The following is a 23722-nucleotide window of genomic DNA, read 5'->3' on the forward strand; positions in this document are numbered from 1 at the left end:
GGGATTACAGGTGGGAGCCACCACACCCTGCTTAGCCTCATTTTTTTTTTTTTTTTGTGATTCCGAGTTCTCTCACCAGCATCTTTTCTAACTAAGCATGTGATGGTTTTTAGTGTATGCCTGAGCCCGTTTCAGTTCAGTCTTTCTGTTATTGTTGTTATCTATCTCATTGTCTTAGTTTAACTCCTTCTCTGATGTGCGCTACCCAGATCCATCCTGATTTCCTTCATCTTCAGAAGTGCACACCTGCCACTCTAAAATCTTGAGAGGAATTTAACATTTAGCAATTTACAACTTTCAAATACTAGATATTTATAAGACCTTTGAAATCTTCCCAAATAGATATATTTTTAAAGTTGCTGTGTCCTGATACTGTTTTCCAAAGTCACTATTCCATTTAGTAAGGCAGAGTCACTGTTCGATTTGTACCTGAAAGCCTGGCTTAGGAGCAGAATTTGTGCTTTGGGGAGTTGGTCCCTTGAGTCCGCTTGTCTAACTTGAAACAAATATTAAAAGATAGAAACTTTGTTTAGTCAGTATTCTGAAAGTGGTAGTGTTTATCTCTCTAGACACAAAGATATTAAATGTAAGAGAGAGTTTACATTCAATATAGGCAAAGGTGTGTTTCTTACCCTGAGATTTAAAAAAGATTTGTTGAAAATGATAAACCCACCCATAGTAGAATGTAAAAGCTTCTGTGTCTATATGATAGGCATATTCCCCTTCCATTTTAATATTTTCACAAAATACAATTGATGCCAAAAGACTCGTGGCATTGGAGCTGAGGAGTATCTTCTGATTTGGTCTGAGCTGAACTAGACTTCTCTTTCATTTCTGCTTTTCCATTCTTTACCTGGTCTGTGCTTTCCTGATGCTGCAGAATTGGCCAATCCTAGATTTATTTGCAGATTATTTTCAGGCTTTGCTACTGCTCAAAGTTTACTTTAGTGACCAAATTTCTACGTATTTACTTCTGCCATATTTCTTCCTGAAAAAGCCATCACTATTCAGTTTTATCTTGGAAATTGTTTACATCTTCATCTATGACCAGTAGCTTTATGAATACTATATATATGTTGTGACTAGGTTTTAAGCATCTTTTGGTGGGAAGATATACGCTTGTGATGAGTCAAGTTGAAAACCCGAGCACCAGCATGGACATCATGATACTTTCCATGAATGCCATTGAAAAGTCTTCTTTCCTCCCTCCGCTTCTCACATGAGCACTTCCTGTTCAACTATAGGATGTCCTTTGTTATCTACACTCGTTTAGTCTCACATGACTGAGGCTCAGAATTCTTTTAGGGAGGTACCTATTCTTTCATCATTCCAATGAGGGTGCCAAATATTTTGACTTTCCCTTTCTCTCAATTATTTTTCTCCTGGTATGTAGTAGATAAATAGAAAACAGCAACAACAGTAACAGCAAAACATACCAGAACAAAAGACCCCAGGAGAACATAAAAAATGCAGTGGTGTGCAAAAGTATCATGGGTCTCTCTCTCTCTCTCTCTCCTTTTTTTCTTTAAGCAGAGGCACATAGCTGCCTTCGCTCCATTTGAATGAATTCCCTTTCTGTGTTTAGGTACTAACCGGTCTTTTTTGGAGGTGCTAACAATTGAGCAGCATTGCAAAGTGCATGTTGGCTTGAAGCTTTTGATTGTTCTACCTTATCCCACGAGGGTTACTTTCTCTGCTGTCCTTTGTTTCACAGGTGCTCACGTGACGGCCACAGATTTACCTGAATTACTTGGAAACCTGCAATATAATATTTCCCGAAACACAAAAATGAAAAGCAAGCATTTGCCGCAGGTTAAAGAACTCTCCTGGGGAGTAGCGTTAGATACAAACTTCCCCAGATCTTCTAATAATTTTGACTATATTTTGGCAGCGGACGTGGTCTACGCTCATCCGTTCTTGGAAGAGCTCCTCATTACCTTTGACCATCTGTGCAAAGAAACCACCACCATCCTCTGGGCCATGAAATTCAGGCTGGAGAAGGAAAATAAATTTGTAGATAGATTTAAGGACTTGTTTGACCTGGAGGAAATTTCCAGTTTCCCCAGCCTGAATATTAAGTTGTATAAAGCTGTGAAGAAAAACCAGAGGAGTATATGCCATCCTCGATGAGGACATGGAAATGCTAAGGCAATTTTTAGCAGATAATCACTTTAAAGAAAACCCTGAATAATCTCCTGTGCCACTGAGATTCCCAAGGGGAAATACATAGACACACAGACACACATGCACACACACACCTCACTATGAGAATAGAAGATAGTTTCCCAAATTTGCCTCACCCTGGGCAGTAATATTTCCAGACACTGCACGTGAGTCTGTAGGACTAGTTTGTCTCTGTCAGCACCCAGGCCCTGAGCCTGCCTTCTACTCATGCGGTAATAGGAGCTCTTGGCAAAGTCACACTGTATCATCATTGTCTGCTCTCATTCCTTACATCACAATTTATTATTATTTTAATCAATGGTGCAATTATTATTTTTAATGTGTAATCACAAAATGATAGTTTTTAATGATATCTCTTCAGCGAACATTGTTATTAATTCTTTTAAACATAAACTTATGTGATTCTTTCTTTAGAAATAAGGAAATTGACTACAGTGGTATCTGCAAATAAATCTGAACAGGCAGATACATAATATAATGGTAAATCTTAGACTTTTGTGGTTTTCATGAGTGCCAGCTTATAGGTGGCCTATCATCTCTGCCTGGCAGAGTAGGCTTCTGCTGTAACCTCTGAAATCAGTCAAGCTTGTGGATTTGAGGTCACGGACAAGGACGTTTTATTCTACCAAATGAAAAATGAATGACACAAACAAAAATTGTTGAGATTTTGGAGAAGTTACTGTTTTGTTTTAAGCCAACTCTCATTATTTTGTATCACAGAAACAGAAATAAGTATAAACACGTTGAGTTAAAAATACACGTGAAAAGATTTAGGTCTCTGATCTCAGATAATCAGACATACAGCTGGTTTTAAAGTTTAAAGCTCTTTTGATGAACATATATACATCTAGATATTTGAAATACTATGTGATTTTTTTTTTCACATAGGCTTTCCTTAGAGACTAGAATAAAGTCTGTAGTAATTGAAGTCAGTGCAAAAAGAGCAAAGAATTAGGATTTTGTACTATGTAACCACCTAGAAGATACTGGTTGGCAATTACTCTGCTGTGTCCCCAGCAACATTTTTTAGGCTGTTACTGGGCCCTCGGGGTGATACTTTCCTTTCTAGAATTAGTCCTTTCTGCTTTGCTGTAAGTTTTCTGTCCACTCCAGGCTGAGTATAGTTGAAAAGAATATTTTCTAGGACTCCGATCAGTAAGTCAGGATACAAATATACTCCAGTGTATTTTTTATTTTTAGTACTTGTAGTTCATAGGACCAATATTTACATGGATCTTTGCCATTTTCACAGTCTGTTACTTACATAAAGTCATTTAATCCTCAATCATTCTAAGAGGTAGAAGCTATGTTATCCCTACTTCACAGATGAAGAAACTAAGGCTGAGATGTCCTCAGGCTACACATCTGCAGAGTGGCAGTGCTAGGACATTCAAGCCCAGGTCTGTTTAAGCCCAAAGCCTGTATTAACCACTGTACTGTCTTTATATATTTAAAACAAGAATTTTCAAACTTTTAAAAACAAGTGAAGTCATTTCTTCAAAATGAAATAAATATCCAGAAAGATAAGCAAATACATTAGAAAAAAATGAGACCTGTTCCATTTTAAAACTTTTATTTCCTATGTGAGGAGGTCAGGGAAGGCTTGTTTCGAAGGCAATATTTAGGTGAAGCTGACAGGAGGTAGCAGTGCAGATGTCTGGGGAAAGGTGTCACAGGCAGAGGGAACAAGACACGGGGATCCTGAGGCAGGAGGCAGCCAATCCTCTGGAAATATCAAAGGCCACATTGCTTGGTGCAGTGTGAGCAGGAATTCAGAAAGGCTACAGGGAGCTAGATCATGTAGGACTGTGTTGCGGGCTTGCTTCTCCAGAAACAGACTCTGAGAGGGAATTGGGTGAGCAGGTCATGTTTTAGGGAGTGCTGTTGAGATGAAGACAAATGGAAGGGAGTGGGAGGAAGTAGGATAGAAACAGGTCGACTCTGCAGTGCAGACCCAGTAGCTGTCTGAGGTGACCCCCACATGGAGCACTGGCCCGAGAGTGGCCTCTGGAGTTGTCCTGATTGGGGTGATATATCTGGGCCTTGATGACCCCATGTGGCCTAGTCATTGGATATGGGCTGCCCTGGGAAGACTCTGTGACCTTGGGTGAGGTGACATCAGCTGATACAGTCCTGAAGACGTTGACAGCTGGGGGATGCCTGCCACCAGCTCCAGTAGCAGGGGATTAGGTAACCCTGAAGAGGAGCTGGGCGGCTTATCACAGGGTCCAGCATGACCTTTAGGCCTCAGAAAGAGCTCTGGCTTTTCTTCTGGTGGAATGGAGAATCTTTGGATGGTTTTGTGAGTAGAGGAGTGAAGTAACCTTTTCGCATGTAAAGACCACTCTGGCTGGCATTTTGAGACTAGAATGAGGAGAGATGAGACCAGGGAGTGGCTGCGGCGATCTGATGAAGCAGCCTGCGTTGGGGTGGCAAGAAATGGCCAGTTCTAGATGTATTTGGCTGCCAGAGCCAACGGATCTTCCCACTATAAGGTGTGTAGAGTGTGTGGGAGAGAGAGTCAGGGCTGAGTCACTGTGCATAAATTTGGAGTCAACAGCTTAGAGATGGCTTGTAAAGCTCCTTCAGGGGACAAAAAGACTAGATGGAGAGTAAAACAAGGACTAGGCCCGAGTCATTAAGAGATCACATATGGGTGTGTATATGGAGATGATTTTGAAGACTCTATGCACTCTCCCCTACTCCAGTTACATGAGTATCTGTTGACTCTAAAAAACATGAATTTAACACCACAGTGGTTTTTGAACTTGGTAGTAGAGTTCTAAAGTTCCCAAAAGCTTCCCCAACAGGCTTCTAGAGGCCTGAGAGTTGTAAATGCAGCAGGAACCTTCAGGTAGCAAATGAAAAATGATTCCTCTGCTTAGAAAATATTTGAATATCATTACTAAGTTATTTTTAGGTAGAACAGATAAAGTGTCTTTTCAAATTTAGCATTAGGACCAAACCAACCATATAGTTCTGAAAAGTTCCTCTTTCTCTCTGTGCCAATCTGTCAAACACAGCGTTCCCGACTCATTGTTTTATTCTGTTTTTAGCATTCACTCCCAAAGTGTAATCCCCACTGCCACACACCAGGTCCCTCTTTTTCCACTTCTTTCTACTATTCACTTCATTCTTTAATTCTTTTGTCTTTTTGCTGCAGTTTCTCCGTACATTTTTAGATCCAATTTTATAATAATTTAATTTCAAAAGATGTAATTGGAATTGGAATAGGCCTTTTCTACCTTACGTTTTTTTTTTTTTGAGACGGAGTTTCGCTCTTGTTACCCAGGCTGGAGTGCAATGGCGCGATCTCGGCTCACCGCAACCTCCGCCTCCTGGGTTCAGGCGTTTCTCCTGCCTCAGCCTCCTGAGTAGCTAGGATTACAGGCACGCACCACCATGCCCAGATAATTTTTTGTATTTTTAATAGAGACGGGGTTTCACCATGTTGACCAGGATGGTCTCGATCTCTTGACCTCGTGATCCACCCACCTCGGCCTCCCAAAGTGCTGGGATTACAGGCGTGAGCCACCACGCCCAGCCTTTTTTTTTTTTTTAATGACTTTCAATCGATTTGTTAACTTAATCCAAGGGAGTTATACTATGAAGTTTTGCACTTTTTTATCTGGCTTTTTGACAAGTTAGATCATGTTATTAAAAACCTCGGTCCAATTCTTTCAGTAACTTTCTGGATTTCCAATAGAATGAACTTACTGATTGTCAGGGTTTTAATCTAGGTTATTACAGAAGAGCTATCACTCCGCAGAAGACACCCCAGCTGGCAGGGCATTCTCTGCAGCTTAAAATTACGCACAGGTAACCATGCGAGTTCTGTTCTCTGGACAGTATCAACGGTCTTTTGGAAACTCAGTGCTGCACTAAAACCTTCTGTCTTGGAATGTAATGATAGATCCTCTTTTATTTGCACCCATTTTTGTCTACCAGAATTTATAAAACAAGTTTTTTTCCATTCCATATTCATACTCTGTTCCCTTTCTTTTGGATAAAGAATTGGTGACATTGGGTAACTTCCTAACATATCTGCAGCCAAATAGAATATTGAATATTGTGGAAGAAAAAAGATGAGGAAACATAACAGATGAGCCTGTTCCCTTTTTTCATTAAGGCCTCAGAGTCTAGGAGCTTGGCGTTCTCAGTGACTGCCTGGTCTTTATAGACAGAGACCATGCCTCGTTTGTTTAGGTAGCACCATTTGTGCATGAGCAGACAAATAATTTCTAAATATCATTTGGAAGTGAAACACATCCGCTGAGTAGAATTTTGATCCAAGAAGATATTTGCAGACTTTAACTTTGAAAACAAGCTAGGGACTTTGGGTTGCAGATAGTAGATATAAAAGAATTAAACTCAGCCATAAGTAAATCAGACAAGTAAGCTAATTGACAAGATTAAAATAGATTTAATATTCCGTGCTGCTTTCTACTTCATTTTAATTTAGTTTTCATGGAAATCTGTAGGTGAAGGAAATAAAAATGGTCAAAAATATTTATTTTTAAGACATATATAAATTATAAGGCAGTAATAGGAAATAAAATTGGGAATGGAGCAAGTGAATAATTTGCAAAAGTGTTAGTGGGAATGCAGACACAGCAAAATTTAGCAATTATAGGCATTTGTGTTAGTGTGTAAGTGTGTGGACCTAGTTCCTTCTGTCTTCTTTACGAAGCCTGGAAGTGGTTTGCAAATGAGTTCCACACCCAGGCATTGCCATGTTTGAGGTTGTGATGTGAAGTTCAGTGTAGGATATTACCTGCAAGTCCAGTGTCAATGTTTGCTCTGCTTCGAAGTTCTACACAAAATCAAAGACAGCATTCTGTATAACTATACCATAGTGTTAATGGGATAGTTGTGTCTTAGGTGCCTTGGTTAGCATCAATTAGTTCTGAGGTCATATTAACTCCTTTTTGAAGAATTCCTGAGCTGGACATTTGTGTTTACTCAGATCTCATATAGCTGAGTAGTATTTAGATTGCTGGGCATACACTATTGACTGCTTATTCTATTGAGCCAAACTTTGGCCTCTATCATGAGAGGTGCTTTTATTGGGTAAGCTCAAAGGCAGGATTTTTTTCCTCTCAATTTTCTCAATTTCTTTGTTTCTAAGGCAGTTGTCTTTTCCTGAAATCCAATCAAGTTTTAGAATTGGCACTTAACATCAAGGAATTTCAGAGGATCTCTAAAAACGATAAAAGATGTCCAGGTCAGTTTTGTGATAAACGGTACTAATGAAAAAAACATAGAAAAATATTGAATATCTGCTGCCAACCACGAACACTTTACCAGACCAAAACACATTGCTTGGTTTTCCAAACAAAAGCACAAACAGAGTAAGATTAAAACATGCCATTAAAAATATTTTAAGAGCTGGACATTATTTCATGATGCCACAAATGTAAGTCTAAAAATTTTAAAGTGACTTACTTGGCAAATGCTAGATTTTGTAGTTTAGGTTTTTAAAATTTCTGTATTTCCATTCTCCATAGTCTGTAATGCCTATATCTTTGTTTTAATTTTAAATTACCTTAACTGAATTTTTTAAAAAAATTTTAGTGTCATGATTTAATTTGGGTTTTCTTATCTAGTGCCATGATTTAATTTGGGTTTGTTATCTACTTCTGTGTTTTCTTTGTTAGTAGAGTATAAATCATAATGACAAAGGTTGTCTCTTTGTCACAAACCATCATAAATAAGCCCAAAGGACAGGCCATAAAAATGTAAGAAATTCTTAGATTAAAAAGCATGAGTAATGCTTCTACCTACCTGGCAGGCACAGGTAAAAGTACACTTGGCAACTGGTAAATTAGTAACACTTTTCTACCAAGGATTTCCTCCTTCCTTAGTATCTCTGTGATTAATAGATAGTGAATTTAAGAATTAGAAGATGTAAAACATAATAAGTACATTTTGTGATCATGTATTGGGAAGAAATTAAGGAAACATTTTGTGCAACATTCAAGGGGTCAGGGGAACAAAGTGCTAGAACTTTTGGGAACAGATTTCATATTTTCTTTGAAGAAATAATTCAAGGAGGCTTAAAGGGAATAAGAATGCAACTATTAATTAATGCATAATAAATAGTTGAATAAAGAATAATGAATGCAACTACCTTTTATTTTCCTTGAATTTTAGTTTTTCTTCTTTTGGAAGCCTCTAATGGTTGTCATTCATTCATTTATTCGGCATTTACTGAAACCCCACAATGTGCCAAGCAGGGTCTACAGACACAATAGTGAACAGGCAGACAGGGCCAGTCCTCACGGAGATCGTGGGCTCCGCACAGATGGGCAGAGGCAGAGCTGGGGATGGCCTGGTAGGGGAAATACATGAAAACCAGTCAGTGCTAGGTGTCCTGGCAGTGGGAGCCTAACCCATAACCAGGGAATAGTTAGGGCTTCTGGGAGAAGGTATAGCTGCGTGAAGGAGATGGAGGTGAGGGCAGAGAGGAGAGACGGGACATGTCCTAGGCAGAAGGAAGGGTGTGCGCTAAGCTTTGGAGGCAAATAGGAGTGACCTGTTCTGATGACTCGCTAGAAAGATAGTAGCTTCTATGAAGCTTTGCTGAAGTAATAACCATTATCAGTGGAATACTCACTGCTTTCAGGTCTGTTTTAGAGATTTCCAGTATAGCATTTCACCAAATTATCCTGACAACCCAAGTGGCATTAGCCCAATTTATGTATGAAGATACTGAAGCTCAGCAGAAATAAGCCTCCTCCCAGGTTACACATGGGTGGCGGTTGTTGGGATGGGAACCTCTGTCCCTATGACACCAAAGCTTGTGCTTTTTACAGAGTATGACCTTGTGTAAGTTTTCCACTCTGAGCCCTGCAAGGAAATTCTAAATTTTAATTTTATTCTAGCTAATTTAGAGCTATATCCAGTTTTGTGAACCTTGTCTTCGTTTGCTGCCCGAGCGCAAATTAGCTTAAGTGGGCTACTCTTGAGATGTACCTGCAGAGATGTACTCCTGTTCATAATATGTCTCCAAGAGTAGAATTTTATGAATCCACGTATATACCCAGTAAAGACTTCATTAAGTTTTTCTTTGCAAGGGATATTGAGCACATATTAGAGCAATTAATATAAAGGTGTATGTTGATCTTAAAACAACCAATGTGGGGAGTGAAAAAGACCCTATTATATAAAGGAGGTGCCGCAGTGGAAGCAAACGCTGTTCTTTTTCTTCGGCAACGGCTCAGGAAGAACAAAATGAATGAAGTGTGGGCTGCCCTCGGGTGACTTTTTGGCAGAGATGGCCAAGGGGGTGGGACTGAACTTTAAAACATCTGATCTGTTTGTGACTGTGTTCTGTGAACGGTGCTGATGTTTATAGGTCTGTTACTAGGCGATAACTCTCCCTGCCTCAGCAGGGTTAAGCCCTGGGGTGATGTGAGAACACCAGTTCTTGGAAACCACCTTTCACAATCTTTCGACGAGAGGGGACACATTGACCAGGCAGCACAGCCTTCCAATGCCTAAGAGACCTGGTGAGAGCCTGGAAGGACACCAGCACCTTCAGCGGCAAAGGGCTTGTCTAAGTGGAAATGGCCTTTGGCGCCCGTTAGCTTGAGGTTGACCAGGCACCTCTGTCCCTGGAGGGTGATATTGCAGAGTAAGCCATAAACCTTGGCTGGAGCCCTCCAACAGGTGACGGGATGTAAGCAGATGCAGGAGCGGGGCGGTGGGCAGGAGGTGGTGGTGGGGAGGTTGGCTCGGCGAGCTGCCATGATGTCAGAGGCTGTCCTGCTGTCCTGCGAGCACGATGTGCAGAGAACAGTGCTGACTGCCGGAGGAGAGCAGAGGCAAGGCAGCTACTGAATGTTCCAGAATGGAGAGGAGGGAAAACGTGTTTAAAACGTCTTGTGGGAAATGGCTACCCGGCGCAGGCACAACTTCAAAAGCACGATGGTAAAAATGGAAAGCTGAGGGAGTAACCCCAAGGTTATTGAGGAAAGGAGCCACAGGAAAGAGAAACAGGATGTTTCTCTCTGATAGTCTCTTTATTTTCCTTCTTTCTGGTTGATTTTTTAGCTGACCGGCAGAGCCTGAAGGCTGCTGATTGTCATCTCTACGAAGCAGGTGGCTCAATATGGAGTTTGATAAATGCAAGAAGTCAAAGCCAACATCTGAGGAAATTTCAGCTGGGATGCTGATGCAATCTCTCTTAGATAAAATGCTTGCTTTGGTTCTATTTCATGCTCCTACCACGTAGGTGAAATTCTAAGGATTTAGATACCATTACCCCAGAGCTCCCAGAATAAAATTCCAGTGTGAAATTACAGATGATTGCCACTGGGAGGCCCCAGTGATTTGCAAAATGAAATTTCCTTCTGAATAACTAAGTGAAAATAAAAGAAATTATTTAAGCAAGTGAATTGAATTAAAAAAGATGATATGCAAATACATCAAAAGCGGCAAGGGGTAAAAACACAACCGTGTAATGTGATAAATGCGCGGTGTTGTCTTCTTTAATTAGGTATTGTTGAAATTCCACCCCTTGCCTGCGCACTGCGCACACATTGCGAAGTACGTTCTCCAAGAAAAGGAGAAATAGAGGGTGATTTCTAGTTCTTTGAACGCTGTACAGGTGTTCATTGGTGTGTGATGAGGTGGAAGGGCTGATGAGGGAGGAGACGGAAGAGGAGGTGAGTGGAAGGGAATGAAGACAGGGAGCAAGCAGAGAGGACGCTGGGGTGGGAAGAGAGGTTTTGGTTCTTATAACCTGAGAAGAAGTGTCTGATCAGACTTGTCAGATTTCCATTTGCTGTAATCAAGTGGTTTTCAAACCTGAGGGTGCATCAGAATCACCTGGAGGTTTTGTCAAAACACAGGTTGGTGAACTCCAACCCCAGTTTCCGATTCAGTGATGTGGAATGGGGCCGGAAGATTTGTGTTTCTAAGTTCCTGGTGATGCTGATGCTCCTGGTCTGGGAACCAGACTTTGAGACCCACTGTGTGGTTGTACACGACATCTCCATCTTCTGATGTCATCATTTGAGATTGGGGCATGTTGGTATGTAAGGGATATGCTTCCACCTACCTGCTCCACTGTATTCGCCAGTCGTTTCATCTGCTGTGTGTGACGATTCACATCTCTAAAATGCGCCTCTTTCTGGAAAGAGCACCTCCTCATGAGGCCTTCTATGTGGCCTTCTATGAACCACCTGGGTAAATCCCTCTAGGCTCCATCCTTCCCAGGTTCTTGCAAGATTGCATGACTCAGGCTAACATTTTTGCATGGACTTAATATTCTTTTATGTTTATGTGCCACGTATGCCTGCTTGAGTCTAACACTTTAAGCATAGTTATAAATAGTCTATGAAGTAAAGAGGAAGTGAGAAAAATTGTACAGAGATTATTTGACAGTCAGAGACTAAGGGGATATTTCTTGAAATTCTAGTTTGGGGACTCTGAATATGAGATGTGTGTAAGCTATTAAAGAACAGACAGTGACAGTGTTTAATTTTATTGCTACAATGTGTAATAGCTCCAAAGTCAGACAGGCTCTTAATTAAAAATGTGCTCCTAGTACAAGAGATTGGATTTTCAACCTTTCTATGGTCTTCAGGGGTATGATTCTGATATCTATGCACAGTGACAATGTTGAGCATGGGATCTGTGGGGTACAGAGGAGTTTGCAAGAGATGGGGGGTAGGGTGGGGGAAGCTCAGTCAAAGAGGTCTGGATTTCATCACTGGAGGGGTGTACCTGGGCATGCACCTTGTTTTCACCCACCTTCACCACTTGCTGGATAAGCTAGAAGATGGTTGGCATTGGTGAGATTTTAGTTTTTGTTTTGTTTATTTTGTTTGAGATGGGATCTCACTCCTACAGCCTTGACCTCCCAGGCCCCAGATCCTTCCACCTCAGCATCCCGAGTAGCTGGGACTACAGGTGCATGCCACTACACCTGTATAATTTTTTGTATTTTTTTGTAGAGATGGAGTTTCACCATGTTGCCCAGGCTGGTCTCAAATTCCTGGGTTCGAGCAATCCACCCACCTTGGCCTCCCAAAATGCTGGGATTACAGACTTGGTCCACTGTGACCGGCCCTGCTTGGTGAGTTGTTTTTTTTTTTTTTTGTCACAAGTGAAATATTCTGGCAGCAGTAGAGTATAGTATTTTTTTCTCTTCAAATTTGTGATGAATTCAGGGCCTATTCTTCCATGAAACTAGTATCATAATACCTTCAACTAGATAATCTTCACTAAGTAATTTGAAAACCTGAAATTCATCATTATCATTGTAAAAAATAATTTTAAAATAAAAGGAATTTAAGAATTTTGACAGTGGAGGTGAAGGGAGGTGTTCATTTTCTCTTTCCTACTCTGAAGGCACAGTCATCACAGTGAAACATACAGGTACAAAGCAGTAGTTCTCAACCTTGGCTCCCGAGTGGAACCTTGTGGGAAGCTTTATGGAAATTCTGTTTCTCTGGTCCTGCCTTAATCCATTGAATTTAGGACCATCAGGAGTGGGGATGGGTATATTTTGGTGCAGAAATCTGTGTTTTTAAAATGTTCTCCACAAGATTTTGTTGGCCACTTTTTGGGAAATATTGGTGAAGTGAATTTGGCTAAATGCCCAGACTTTCTCTCTTTGGCTCTTCCTGCACTCTTCATGGCTTGTGATTTACTGAACCACTTATGAATTCAAGTTTTCTCACTGCATGTAATTGCTAAGTAGAGAATTTTCCACATGAAAGACTCCAACTGTATTGAAACCAACCTCAGCTATATCCTAGGAAACATTTCCCCTAGAGCTCAGTCAATACAGAGTAATTGTTTTTGGAGGAAAGAAAACATACTACCTCACCTCAGCGCTAGAATATTAATTGGTCTAATCAATAGAAATTGGAATAGTCCAATGTTAAACACAAACTGCATCCTTTGCCTAGTGAGCCACAACACCACCATCTTCCAAGAACCCAAGTGGTTTAGCCTCACAGAATAGAGTTCTAGTTTTCGCCAAGCAGTGGTCAGGGCTTCTCGAGAAAGGAAGACTCAGCAGGGAGTGACAGTGTCACAAGCTAAAGTCAAAAGCTGAGAGTGACTGCACAGATCTCCAGGGAGCATACTCCCAGGTTCTCAGTGCTTTCATGGCCGCGTCCACTCAGCAACGTTTAGTATTTCCACTCTTTGTCTGCATCAGCAAATTGGATGGAGGACAGAAAACTAACAGCAAAGCCTATCAACATAAGAAAATAGCTAGATGACATAAAAAGGTATGTGTAAAGAGCACATGTGCCTATCTGTATTATTTCTTGTAACAGCACGTGAATCTATGACTATCTCAAAATAAAACATTTAAAAAAAGTGTGTGTTCAGACATATTTACTTATGGATTATGCATAAAAAACTTTTGTGTCCCTCCCCTTCCCAATTCATCTTCCTCTATGTGTATATGTCTAGTATGTCTTGGGGCATGATTCAAACAGTGCAGGGGAAAAGCACATCAGCCTCATGTTGTAGGGGTGCCGTCTACACCCCTAATAATGTCTGATAACAATTGCCCTCTATTAAGGAGTTTCTTTGAGTCAGGAACTTTGCTGAGCTCTTTATGTGTATTATCCCGTTAAATCCTTACAACAGTAATGTGAGCTAAATACTATTATCCCATTTTACTGATGAAGGAATTAAAGCTTATTGAGATTAAGGGACTTGCCTAGGTCACATCAGGTTTTAAATGGTAGAGGAGAGATTTGAACCTAAGTCTAACATTGAAGTTTATGTTTTCACAGTTTTAGCAATCTGTAAGGTAATGGGGATTATATCTACTGGCATCAAATCAAGTGTTTCTGACTTAACAAGTTGCTTTAGAAGAAACTTGGTTCCAGAATGACTCAAAATTCTCATGTAAAAAATGTGTTTAAGTATAATATGTTATGAGTTAATCAAATATACGGATTATTAGGAACACAGAATTTAAAGCTACCTTTAAGGTTAGGAGTCCAATCTCTTGTTTAGTGCAAAAGTATTGCTAGCCAATGGTGATCGGGAATTATTTCAGGAAAGTGACTCTTATCGTTGACAAAGCAGTGTATTCTAATTATGAGAAAGTACTTCCTTATATGGATCTGAAATCTGCTTACCTCTTATAACCAACAAAAAATAAGCCCTTTTCCAGGCAAAACAAACCTTTTCTATGAAATTGCAATGAGAAGAGTGTAAGACAATCTTTTTTTTCCTCCAGCTAAGCATCACCAGTTCTTTTTCAATCATTTGTCATTTGAAGTTACTTTCACCATCTTGATTACACTCTTTGGACACACTCCAGTTACTCAGTATTGCTTCTTAAATTGTGGTCTCCAAAGCTCGAGGCATGGTATAGAAGTGATCTCGCCAAGAGAGGGAGCATGCTTTCTGAACATGCTTAATACCTCAGTAATGGAAAGCAGGCATTTGATAGATACGGTAGGAACCAAGAAGTGTTCCTTCCGGGAATTGGACTTTAGTTGGTTCGTAGGAAATATAGTATTGGAACTCATTGGTGTACCAATGTGGGTCCTCCCAGGGTGATTATAATATGTGGAATTTCCCATGGAAATTTTTGCCCTTTGTAAACCCAAAGAGTTATTTGCTTTGCAAGATCAAAGTCCAATGTTTCACTTTCAGCAACTGATGAAATTACTGAAATCTATGCACAGGTTGAGTAACAGGTAAGATGCTGTGGTCATCTACCAGTAACTGAGAAACTGTAGGTACCCACATGAATTTGGCTCCTGGATGAAAGGTCAAGAAGGTATATGACCTTTATATGTGGCATTAGGCATATTTTTCTGTATCTGTAGATTCATTTAGGGATTTCAAAAGCCACATTCAATATTTTCTTAAAACCATTATGTTTTCTTCAGAAATTTCAAGTTAAGTCATAGCAATAAATGTGCTTTGGAACGTCCCTTTTAAAACAGATCTTGCCATTCAACACAGACTGATCATTTCAGAACAGCACAGAGCCAAAGACAACCGTATCGACCTTTAGGGTTGGCATATTTATGTCCACTTTTTATTTGAGTTGAATTTCCTAGGTCTGTTTACATTTCTCTATTGAAACATATAAATTGTAATGCTGGTGTAATAATATTACATTTCTTACATTTTTTAAAAGATTAAGAAAAAATCCATATGCTCCAGTCTCCCTGGTTAGTAGAAGAATATTTCGTTAGTCTTATTAGGGCTCTACTCTTTGGTTTGTTCAAGAATGTTAGAGGCTTGCTTGGTCTTGAAAGAAAAAATGGCGGAGGAGTTTTCATCCAGGGCAGTTGATACTGTTGCTATCATGCAGGCAGTGCTCTTTGCTATGTGTAGGGCCCTGATTCTCCCTATGGACAACAGAGATTGCTGACTCTGGTTGGGAACCACAGGAGCCCTCACCCATGTTCACAGGGCCCATGTTTAGTGCCTAGCTCCTTGCAGTTACTGATCATAGCCATTTTTCTACTGTACAATGTAGCTTCCTAGCAGAGCATAGGGCCCCGTATTTCTGGTAAAAGATTTTTATTTTTTTTAAAAGATTCTATTTATTTATTTATTTAAGTATGGAGTCTTGCTCGTTACCAGGCTTGAGTGCAATGGCATGATCTCAGCTCACTGCAACCTCTGCCTCCTGGGTTCAAGTGATTCTCCTGCCTCAGTCTCCAGAGTAGCTGGGATTACAGGAACCCCCTACTGCACCCAGATAATTTTTGTGTTTTTAGTAGAGACAGGGTTTCACTATGTTAGGCTGGATTAGAACTCCTGACCTCGTGATCTGCCCTGCCTTGGCCTCCCAAAGTGCTGGGATTACAGGCATGATCCACCGTGCCTGGCCTACGATTTTTATTTTTTATTTATTTATTTTTGAGATAGAGTCTTCTGTTGCCAGGTGCCAGGCTGGAGTGCAGTGGCACAATCTCGGCTCACTGCAACCTCCACCTCCCGGGTTCAAGCAATTCTCCTGCCTCGGCTTCCCAAGTAGCTGGGACTAGAGGTATGCGCCACCACGCCCAGCTAATTTTTGTATTTTAGTAGAGACGGGGTTTCATCAAGTTGGCTGGGATGGTCTCGATCTCTTGACCTTGTGATCCGCCCGCCTCGGCCTCCCAAAGTGCTGGGATTACAGGCGTGAGCCACCGTGCCTGGCTGATTTTTATTTTTTAACTTTAATTCCTTTTAGAGAAATTATTTCTCTTTATAGATCATCTTACCACATGATCTTGTTTTAACTCAAGTCCTTTGTGTAAATAGGTGCATGCAGGTGTTAAACCTTAAATTTGCTTAATTTTCTCACAGTGCTAAATAGCATCCAATGAAAACGGCCACTTAGGTGAAAGATCTGTAATAGAAGGAACTTCTCTCCTATGTCTTGGCCAATGTCTGCATGCATGGCATTTTATTTTTTATTAGGAGAGAGGCTGTTGCTGCAGTGAATGACCCCCGCGTTTTTTGAGTATTCCTTGCCTTTGAAAGCAATTTAAAGATGAATTCTCAGGGATTTTGTGCCTTATCATTTTGATGGTTTCCAGCTTTGTTACTGACTTAAAAAGAGAGTTCTGTTAGAATTCTTGTTTTATTCACTGAAGAAATACATAAAGATACTAATAAGCTGATTTGGAATTTTAATAGACTATTAGCAATACAACCAGGCAGCTGTGATTAGATGTCAAGAAATCTGTTGTGTTGGGAGTTAGATCCTGAAAATGTTTTGTGCAGGGCTCAGGAAGAGAAAATTGTTTCCCCCTAACAAATGCTGTCCAGGCAGAACTGAGCAGGAAGATGGCCTCGCCTTCTGTTTAGAAAGGCTCTCTGCAGGGTGCTCGGTTTCGTGCCTCTCTTCCGTTTTCTTCACAGTCTATAAGAGAGTTCATTAGAAAAAGCCCTTCTTGAAGGTAAGGGCAAAAATACCATTGCTAGGGATAGTTCATAAGGGATTTAAATTCGCTCATGCCTCCCATTGCCTTTGGTGCGTTTCAGATAATAAACAGAAGAGAAAAAAGAACATAGCAGAGAAGATCATGAAATCTATTTGATTACCTGACTTGACAGGTATTACCAAGAAATACAGTAAGAAAATACAGTAAGAAAAATTAAACTCTTCACTGTGGGTAGGATGCATGTGAAGCAATTGAGCAATTCAGTTTATTTGAGTTACAAACTCAAGTCAACAAAAGCAAAAATAAAGATTCTTTTGTAAATGGGTTTACTCGGACATATCAATTCCCTAGTAGAGGAATATTTGGAAAACAGGACAAGAATATGTAGTTTTTACATGAGAACAGCACAGATGAATTAAAATGACTATTAAATGTTTCCTTATTAAAATGCTTCCTAGGCCAGCACGGTAGCTCACGTCTGTAATCCCAGCAATCTAGGAGGCCAAGGTGGGAGGATCACCTGAGCCAAGGAGGTTCAAGACCAGCCTGGGCAGCACAGTGAGACCCTGCCTTTACAAAAAAATTTTAAAAATTAGCTGGGCATGTTGGTGCATGACTGTAGTCCCCACTACAGGAGGCTGAGGTGGGAGATGGCTTGAGCCCAGGAGGTCGAGGCAGCAGTGAGCTGTGATCATGCCACTGCACAGCAGCCTGGGGGACAGAGTAGGACCCTGTCTCAAAAAAGAAAAAAGAAAAAAGAAAAAGGCATGTTTAAAAGGCTTCCTGACTTTCCTCTGTTTACATTTGTAACATAAACATTGTTAGTACTCATTTTATCCTTAATTTCCTGACGTTTGTGAGAGAAAATACAAAGTAAGGACATAGAATAAAACCTTTGCCAGATCCAGTTAGGAAGTAGTAAACATTTTACTGTCTAGTTTTGATACAGATTAAAAACCAAATGAAACAGCTTATTGTACAGAACCATATTTAAGCTGCTTATAACTTTAAAAAAATACTTTCTCCTTTTGGAATTGAGTAAAACTCCTGAACAGTAGGGTACTTGTTAACTTCAGTGTAAAATTGAAAAATTTACCTGGTTTTGAGTATGTAAAATGCCTGAGGGAAAGCTTGGGAAGATGTGGTTTTCAGGTACATTTTGCAATGGGAAAGTGACTATTAGCATAGCTATGTCCATCCATCTGTCCCGGCGGTTGAAAGGTGTGCTCTGGGTGCCAAAGGCAAAATGAATAATGTACAGGTCTGGATCCCTGAGGCCTGCGGCAGAGGAGGCGAGCGTCTGCAAGGCGAAGGCGGAGGGAGGGGCCGCTGCTGGCTCAGACCTGCCATCTCACATTCCTGAGAAATGTGCTTCACCTTTCTATCATTGTTCATTGTCTCTGGACCTTGAGTAGTTGCACAGGTTTTTGAGTCAAACTTTAATAAACCAAATGCACACTCTTGTTCTTAGACGAGATAAAATCAAGGCTGCATTTAGAATCTGAAAGTTAGGAGTGAATGAATGTGGGGCCTTATCACTGATGCTTTTTCATCCTTAATTCCCAGGTAGCCTTTGCTTTCTCATTCACCAAAGGCACAGAAAACACAAATTAGACCTTTGAGGATTGATAATATTTGAAGATAATAGTTTCCTTGATCTCTGCGAGGCTCCTCCGGATTAAAGTATTTTTTCCTGTTTTTTGACACAGATTGGAAACATGCCATTTGTTCTTGCCTTTAAGCATATAATAGTTCAACATAGTGATGACAATTTTGAGACTGTTTTGACGGTCAAGTGTCTCTTTTCTAGAGTTAAAAGTAGAGGTTCTAGTCTTTCAAGAAGCATTTCAACCATTCAGTTGCCCTGGCTGGAAACACCTCCATTATTATCAAGTCCACATTTCCTTTCAGCTTTTGAATTATTTTATCATCAGGACTTATCAATTTTACTTCCTACACTTTGCCCTTAAAATAGCCATCAATAGTCTTCTGACTTTATTTTTCTTTTACTCCAACCCATTTCTCACACTGTGTTATTAAAAAAATTATATCTATGTATGTTTACTTGACAAAGTATATATTTATCGTGTATAGCATGTTTTGAAACATGTTTACTTGTGGAACAGCTAAATCAAGATAATTAACATATGCATTCCCTCAAATACTTATCAAGTTATTGTGATGAGAACACTTAAAATCTACTCTAGCAATTTTCAAGGGTACACTATTAGCTAGTCACCATGTTGTGCAATAGATCTCTTGACCTTATTTCTCCTATGTAACTGAAATTTTGCATCCTCTTTTATTTATTTATTTTTTGAGATGGAGTCTTGCTCTGTCATCAGACTGGAGTGCAGTGGTGCGATCTCGGCTCACTGCAACCTCCACCTCCCAGGTTCAAGCGATTCTCCTGCCTCAGCCTCCCAAGTAACTGGGACTCCAGGCGCGTGCCACCACGCCTAGCATCCTTTGACCAACATCTTTCACATATATATATATATATATATATATATATATATATATTTTAAGTCTTATAGTATCTTATGGTATCATTTGGAAACATTCATTTATCAATGAATGTAAGCACTCCAAAGCAGTGGACCAGGTTAATTACATTGTCTTCCTAGACAATCTGATCATGCCACTTTCCTGGTTAAAACTCATTTGTGGTACCCTGTTGCTTTAGGTTAGAGTCAAACCTGTATCCTAGGTAGAACACAGGCCCTGGCCAAATGATCGCAGGCCAAGCTCTTAGTCTCCATCCTTTTTCTTTCCTTTCCTTCTACCCTCTCTGCCTCCTTTCTTCTCCACCTCACCCCATTTCCCTATCAACCTGATGCTCAGTGACTTCCTCTCCCTCAAGCCCATTCCTCTTCATCACAGCCATTCTCTGCTTTGCCATCTGCTCTCCAAACCTGGAATACCCATCTCTTTCCCATTTCAATTCCCTGTTTACTCTACAAAGACCCAGCTCAAATGTCCCTTCTCTCTAAATTCCCAGAGCCGGCAGCCTCCTGCCTTCTACTCTCCATGATGTAGTCTGGGATGGCTATTTCACATATCGCTTTGTCTTTCTTTATGTGTTCTAATCTCTGCATTTTCAACTAAGCCGAACTTGATGAGGCAGAATCTATGTTTTTTATTTTGTGTCCAATTGCTTGCATGGGACCTGGCATGTCATAGGTGCCAATAAATGTTTGGCAATCAAATAAATGAAATTGTGTCACTTCTCTGGCTAATGTCATATATTTTTCATTTTGCTGGGGGACTCCAGCAAAGAGCATCCCTTGAGTTGAATGGAATGAACTCAATTAGTTGCTGTAAAGTCTACACCTCTTCTAGCCTTTCAGTGATGATTCACTTATCCATTCTTTCCTATAACACACAGTTGTTGAGCATTTTCTAGCAGGTGTTTTCCAGTCATTGAGAATGAAAAGATATCTAGGCCAGATATCACATCAGCTTGTCTTGGAGCCCTTCTAGGAAAGGAAAGGAACTACAAAAACCAGATTTGTCTCCTTACATGATGTGTGGCAACTGTGAGCTTTCTGGAAGTTTGTTTCTATGCTAATATTCCAATTTCAGCAAAAACTTGAGTGAGCTGAGGGCGGGACCCGTTGACATATCGATCTAGTTATAAATGCTTCTAAAAGGTCCCTCCTGGCTTTGGCTAATGTCTGGGCTCAGACATCTCTGCAAGGCTGAATTATTTCTAGGTCAACCATTCTGAGGCTCCTTCCTCCCAAATGAATGGTTAAAAACTCAGATGAGAAGTATTTTTTTTTTAAGTAATGCAAAGGTGAAAGTGAATGGCTTTTGTTAGTTTCAAACCGGTTCCTCATCTTAGGGAAACAGAAGAGCACTGATGATATCCTGGTGCTGTTGTTTATTTGTTGTGAATTTGCTAATCAAACACCCACTCCCTTTTCTATTCCACTCTGCTCAGCCTTCAGAAGAGTGCTGGCATCTGACTTAAGTGAAAGGGAGGAGCGAGTTTCCTAAGGTGGCAGAATGCCAACGTTCCTTTGCCTTCTGTTGTCTTGTGAGTGATGCCAAGTCATCTGGTGGCTACTTGTAGCAGAGGAAAGGATTATTAATTGTTCCCTGATAATTCTCTCAAGGATTCTTCCACCCCTTGACTTAAAGTAGCTATGGGAGCGATATTAGAATGGCAAACTCAAGGGCATATAGTAGAATTAATATTCTGCATAGGCAAAAGTTTCGCACAGGTCTGATTTTACTTGTTTTCGCGTCACTCCCGCATCTCTGGTGAAGTGGATAGGACGAACTGATAGAGGAGCGAAGCGAAGACAAGCGACCACATCTCTTCGCAGCCATGGGGTGACCTGGGTTGAACAGTAATGAGTATAAACAGCGGGCACTCCGAGGCTAAGGAGAGAAAAATGCTGGCAGAGCACTTGCTTTGATTGGATTTATAATATTATAGGGAGAAACGGAAAGCGAGAGGGAGAGATAGGAAGGGGTGAGGCAATACAGGGTGAGGACGGGGAGACCTATTTATGACTGTTCCGCGGTCATAACTCAACTGCTTTGTTTTGCCCACTCAGTGAACCGACCTTCTTCAATCCTCTTGTTTGACAGCCTCAGAGAATAAATTCCTCCTTAATCCACCTCCTAGGCCCAGCTGAGGTAGCGGGAACAGAGCAGCTTTGCACAGAACCAATAAGTTCACTTCCCAGAGGCAAAAGGGTAATTCACCCTGCTTGTTCACTCCATCACTGACCTCGTGGTTCTGCGGGTGCCCAGGGTACCAGTTAGTGCTAATTGCTCTCAATGGTGGTGAAAGATTCCGTGACAAGTCTCTGCTAAGAACAGGGCTGAGACCCCTGACTCATTTCAGGTAGAGTATGCCCATGAGACCAGTTACTTTGGGCTAGGACAACAGTATGATGGGCGGGGAAGAAAGATCATTGCTAAGAGCACAGGCCTGTCTCGCTACAGTCCACCAACAGCTACTGAAAACCATAATAAATTTTTCCAGAAAGAGGAGTTTTGCCATTGCTTCTCCAGAGCTTACTTTGATGTGGAAGGATCCAAAAGTATCCCCAAAGTAAGAGTCCATCTAATTATATTTGAAATAAAAATTCACTGCTTCACTTCTGCCTAGCAAAGCAGCCAGAGATCTTTATGCCCAGTGAAATAAATTTTTAACAGACTTGCTATAATGTGTCAAAGTTTCCTGAATAAAGCTGAGGGGAGTAAGCATAGCTTTTAAGATCTTTCAATGTGATGGACAAGAAAATATCCACATAGAGAGAATAGGGCTGCTTATTGCAATTAGCCACATTATTGCACGTGGAAAATCCTCTCCATGGGGGACCGGTGGTCCTGCTGTCACACATTTAAATTAATATAAAAGAGATGTTTCCCATTAGCCAAAAAAGTTGAGCGTTTTCTGATTTGACCACTGTACTCTTGAAAAAGGTAGTTTGTTTCATATCTAAAGTAGCCAGAGCTAGCTTCAACAATTGCCAACTACCAGTTATAAATAGCTTTCCCCTCTGAAACAAAGCCTCGTCTTTCAAACTGCTACTTTCTTAAGGAAAAAAACCCTGAGATTCTTTCAACACTTGCCAGCTGTTCCAGATGTTATGATTCCACATCTAGGACCACGTTCGGAACTAAAAATATATATACATGAGCTTGACTTCCAACTTCTCCACTAAAGTAACACCATAAATTATGTTATTTATCCCTTAGTTATGTTCTGGAAGTGTTTGTAAGTAATTTTTAATGGGGGAGAGAATTTGATCCTCATTTTTTCCATAGCACTTCTATGACAAATAGTAAATTTCACTCAGATTGTAACCTAGTCCATTAGAGCGTAGTCCAGACTTCTTACTTATAATGAAAAGTAACAAAATATCCTACTGTTATCATATTCGTAAACACAAGAGAAAATAAACTAAATAACAGATACTTTTGAAAGTGGGACTTGAAATAATTTATTAGAGACAGATCTTGGTGGTAGTCTGAAAAGATCTGAGTATTTCCAGAGCATATGGAATCAAACAGTTCCTACTATGGCCACCAGATGGCCCTATGAGACCAGAGCTTTTCGTGTAGACGCTGCCGGTAGTAGTGGTGGTGGTGGCAGCAACCAGTCTCAGGATGGCTTGGGAATCAGGCAGAAAGCGCAACCGCCCAGCTTTCATGCTGCTTGCATCTCCTCCAACAGTTCTCCATCTCAGACATTCACCAGCTAGTGTGACAGTTTAAAAGTGGAACTTGGATGATCACATTTTCTTGCTCAAAACTCTCGAATGGTTCCTCAGTACGTGTAGAATAAACTTCAGGCTCCTTACCCTGGTTTGCAAAGCCCTACATGATCTGGCACGTAGCTACTGTTCTGAACTTACTGCGGCCCACCCTCCCACTATTCTTTTTTTTTCTGAGACGGAGTCTCGCTCTGTCTCCCAGGCTGGAGTGCAGTGGCATGATCTCGGCTCACTGCAACTCCACCTCCCGGGTTCAAGATACCGTCCTGCCTCAGCCTCCCGAGTAGCTGGCATTACAGGCATGTACCACCACGCCTGGCTAATTTTTGTATTTTTAGTAGAGATAGGGTTTCACCATGTTGACCAGGCTGGTCTGGAATTCCTGACCTCAGGTGATCTGCGTGCCTCAGCCTCCCAAAGTGC

At 40.7% G+C, this 23722-nt stretch overlaps 1 protein-coding gene across 11 annotated transcripts in view; it reads left to right on the plus strand.

The window, feature by feature from the left end:
• The window catches only part of LOC110569582 (putative methyltransferase-like protein 21E), an 88614-nt gene that overhangs the window by 19778 nt on the left and 45114 nt on the right, over nt 1-23722 (plus strand). For 10 of the 11 annotated variants that reach the window (XR_010340888.1, XR_010340889.1, XR_010340884.1 and 7 more), the window contains one exon: nt 12147-12268. Coding sequence is in view for 2 of the 11 variants with exons in the window: in XM_064371780.1 (XP_064227850.1) it covers nt 12147-12268 (122 nt within the window). In the remaining 9 variants the exon portion in view is untranslated. Of the gene's footprint in view, nt 1-1714; nt 8321-12146; nt 12269-23722 lie in introns of those variants that run through there. The other variant, XM_064371781.1, reaches the window with a different exon arrangement.

Source organism: Aotus nancymaae, unplaced genomic scaffold (genome assembly GCF_030222135.1).
Source record: "Aotus nancymaae isolate 86718 unplaced genomic scaffold, 86718_ANA_hifiasm-v0.15.2.pri h1tg000161l, whole genome shotgun sequence".
Taxonomy (NCBI): Eukaryota; Metazoa; Chordata; class Mammalia; order Primates; family Aotidae; genus Aotus; species Aotus nancymaae.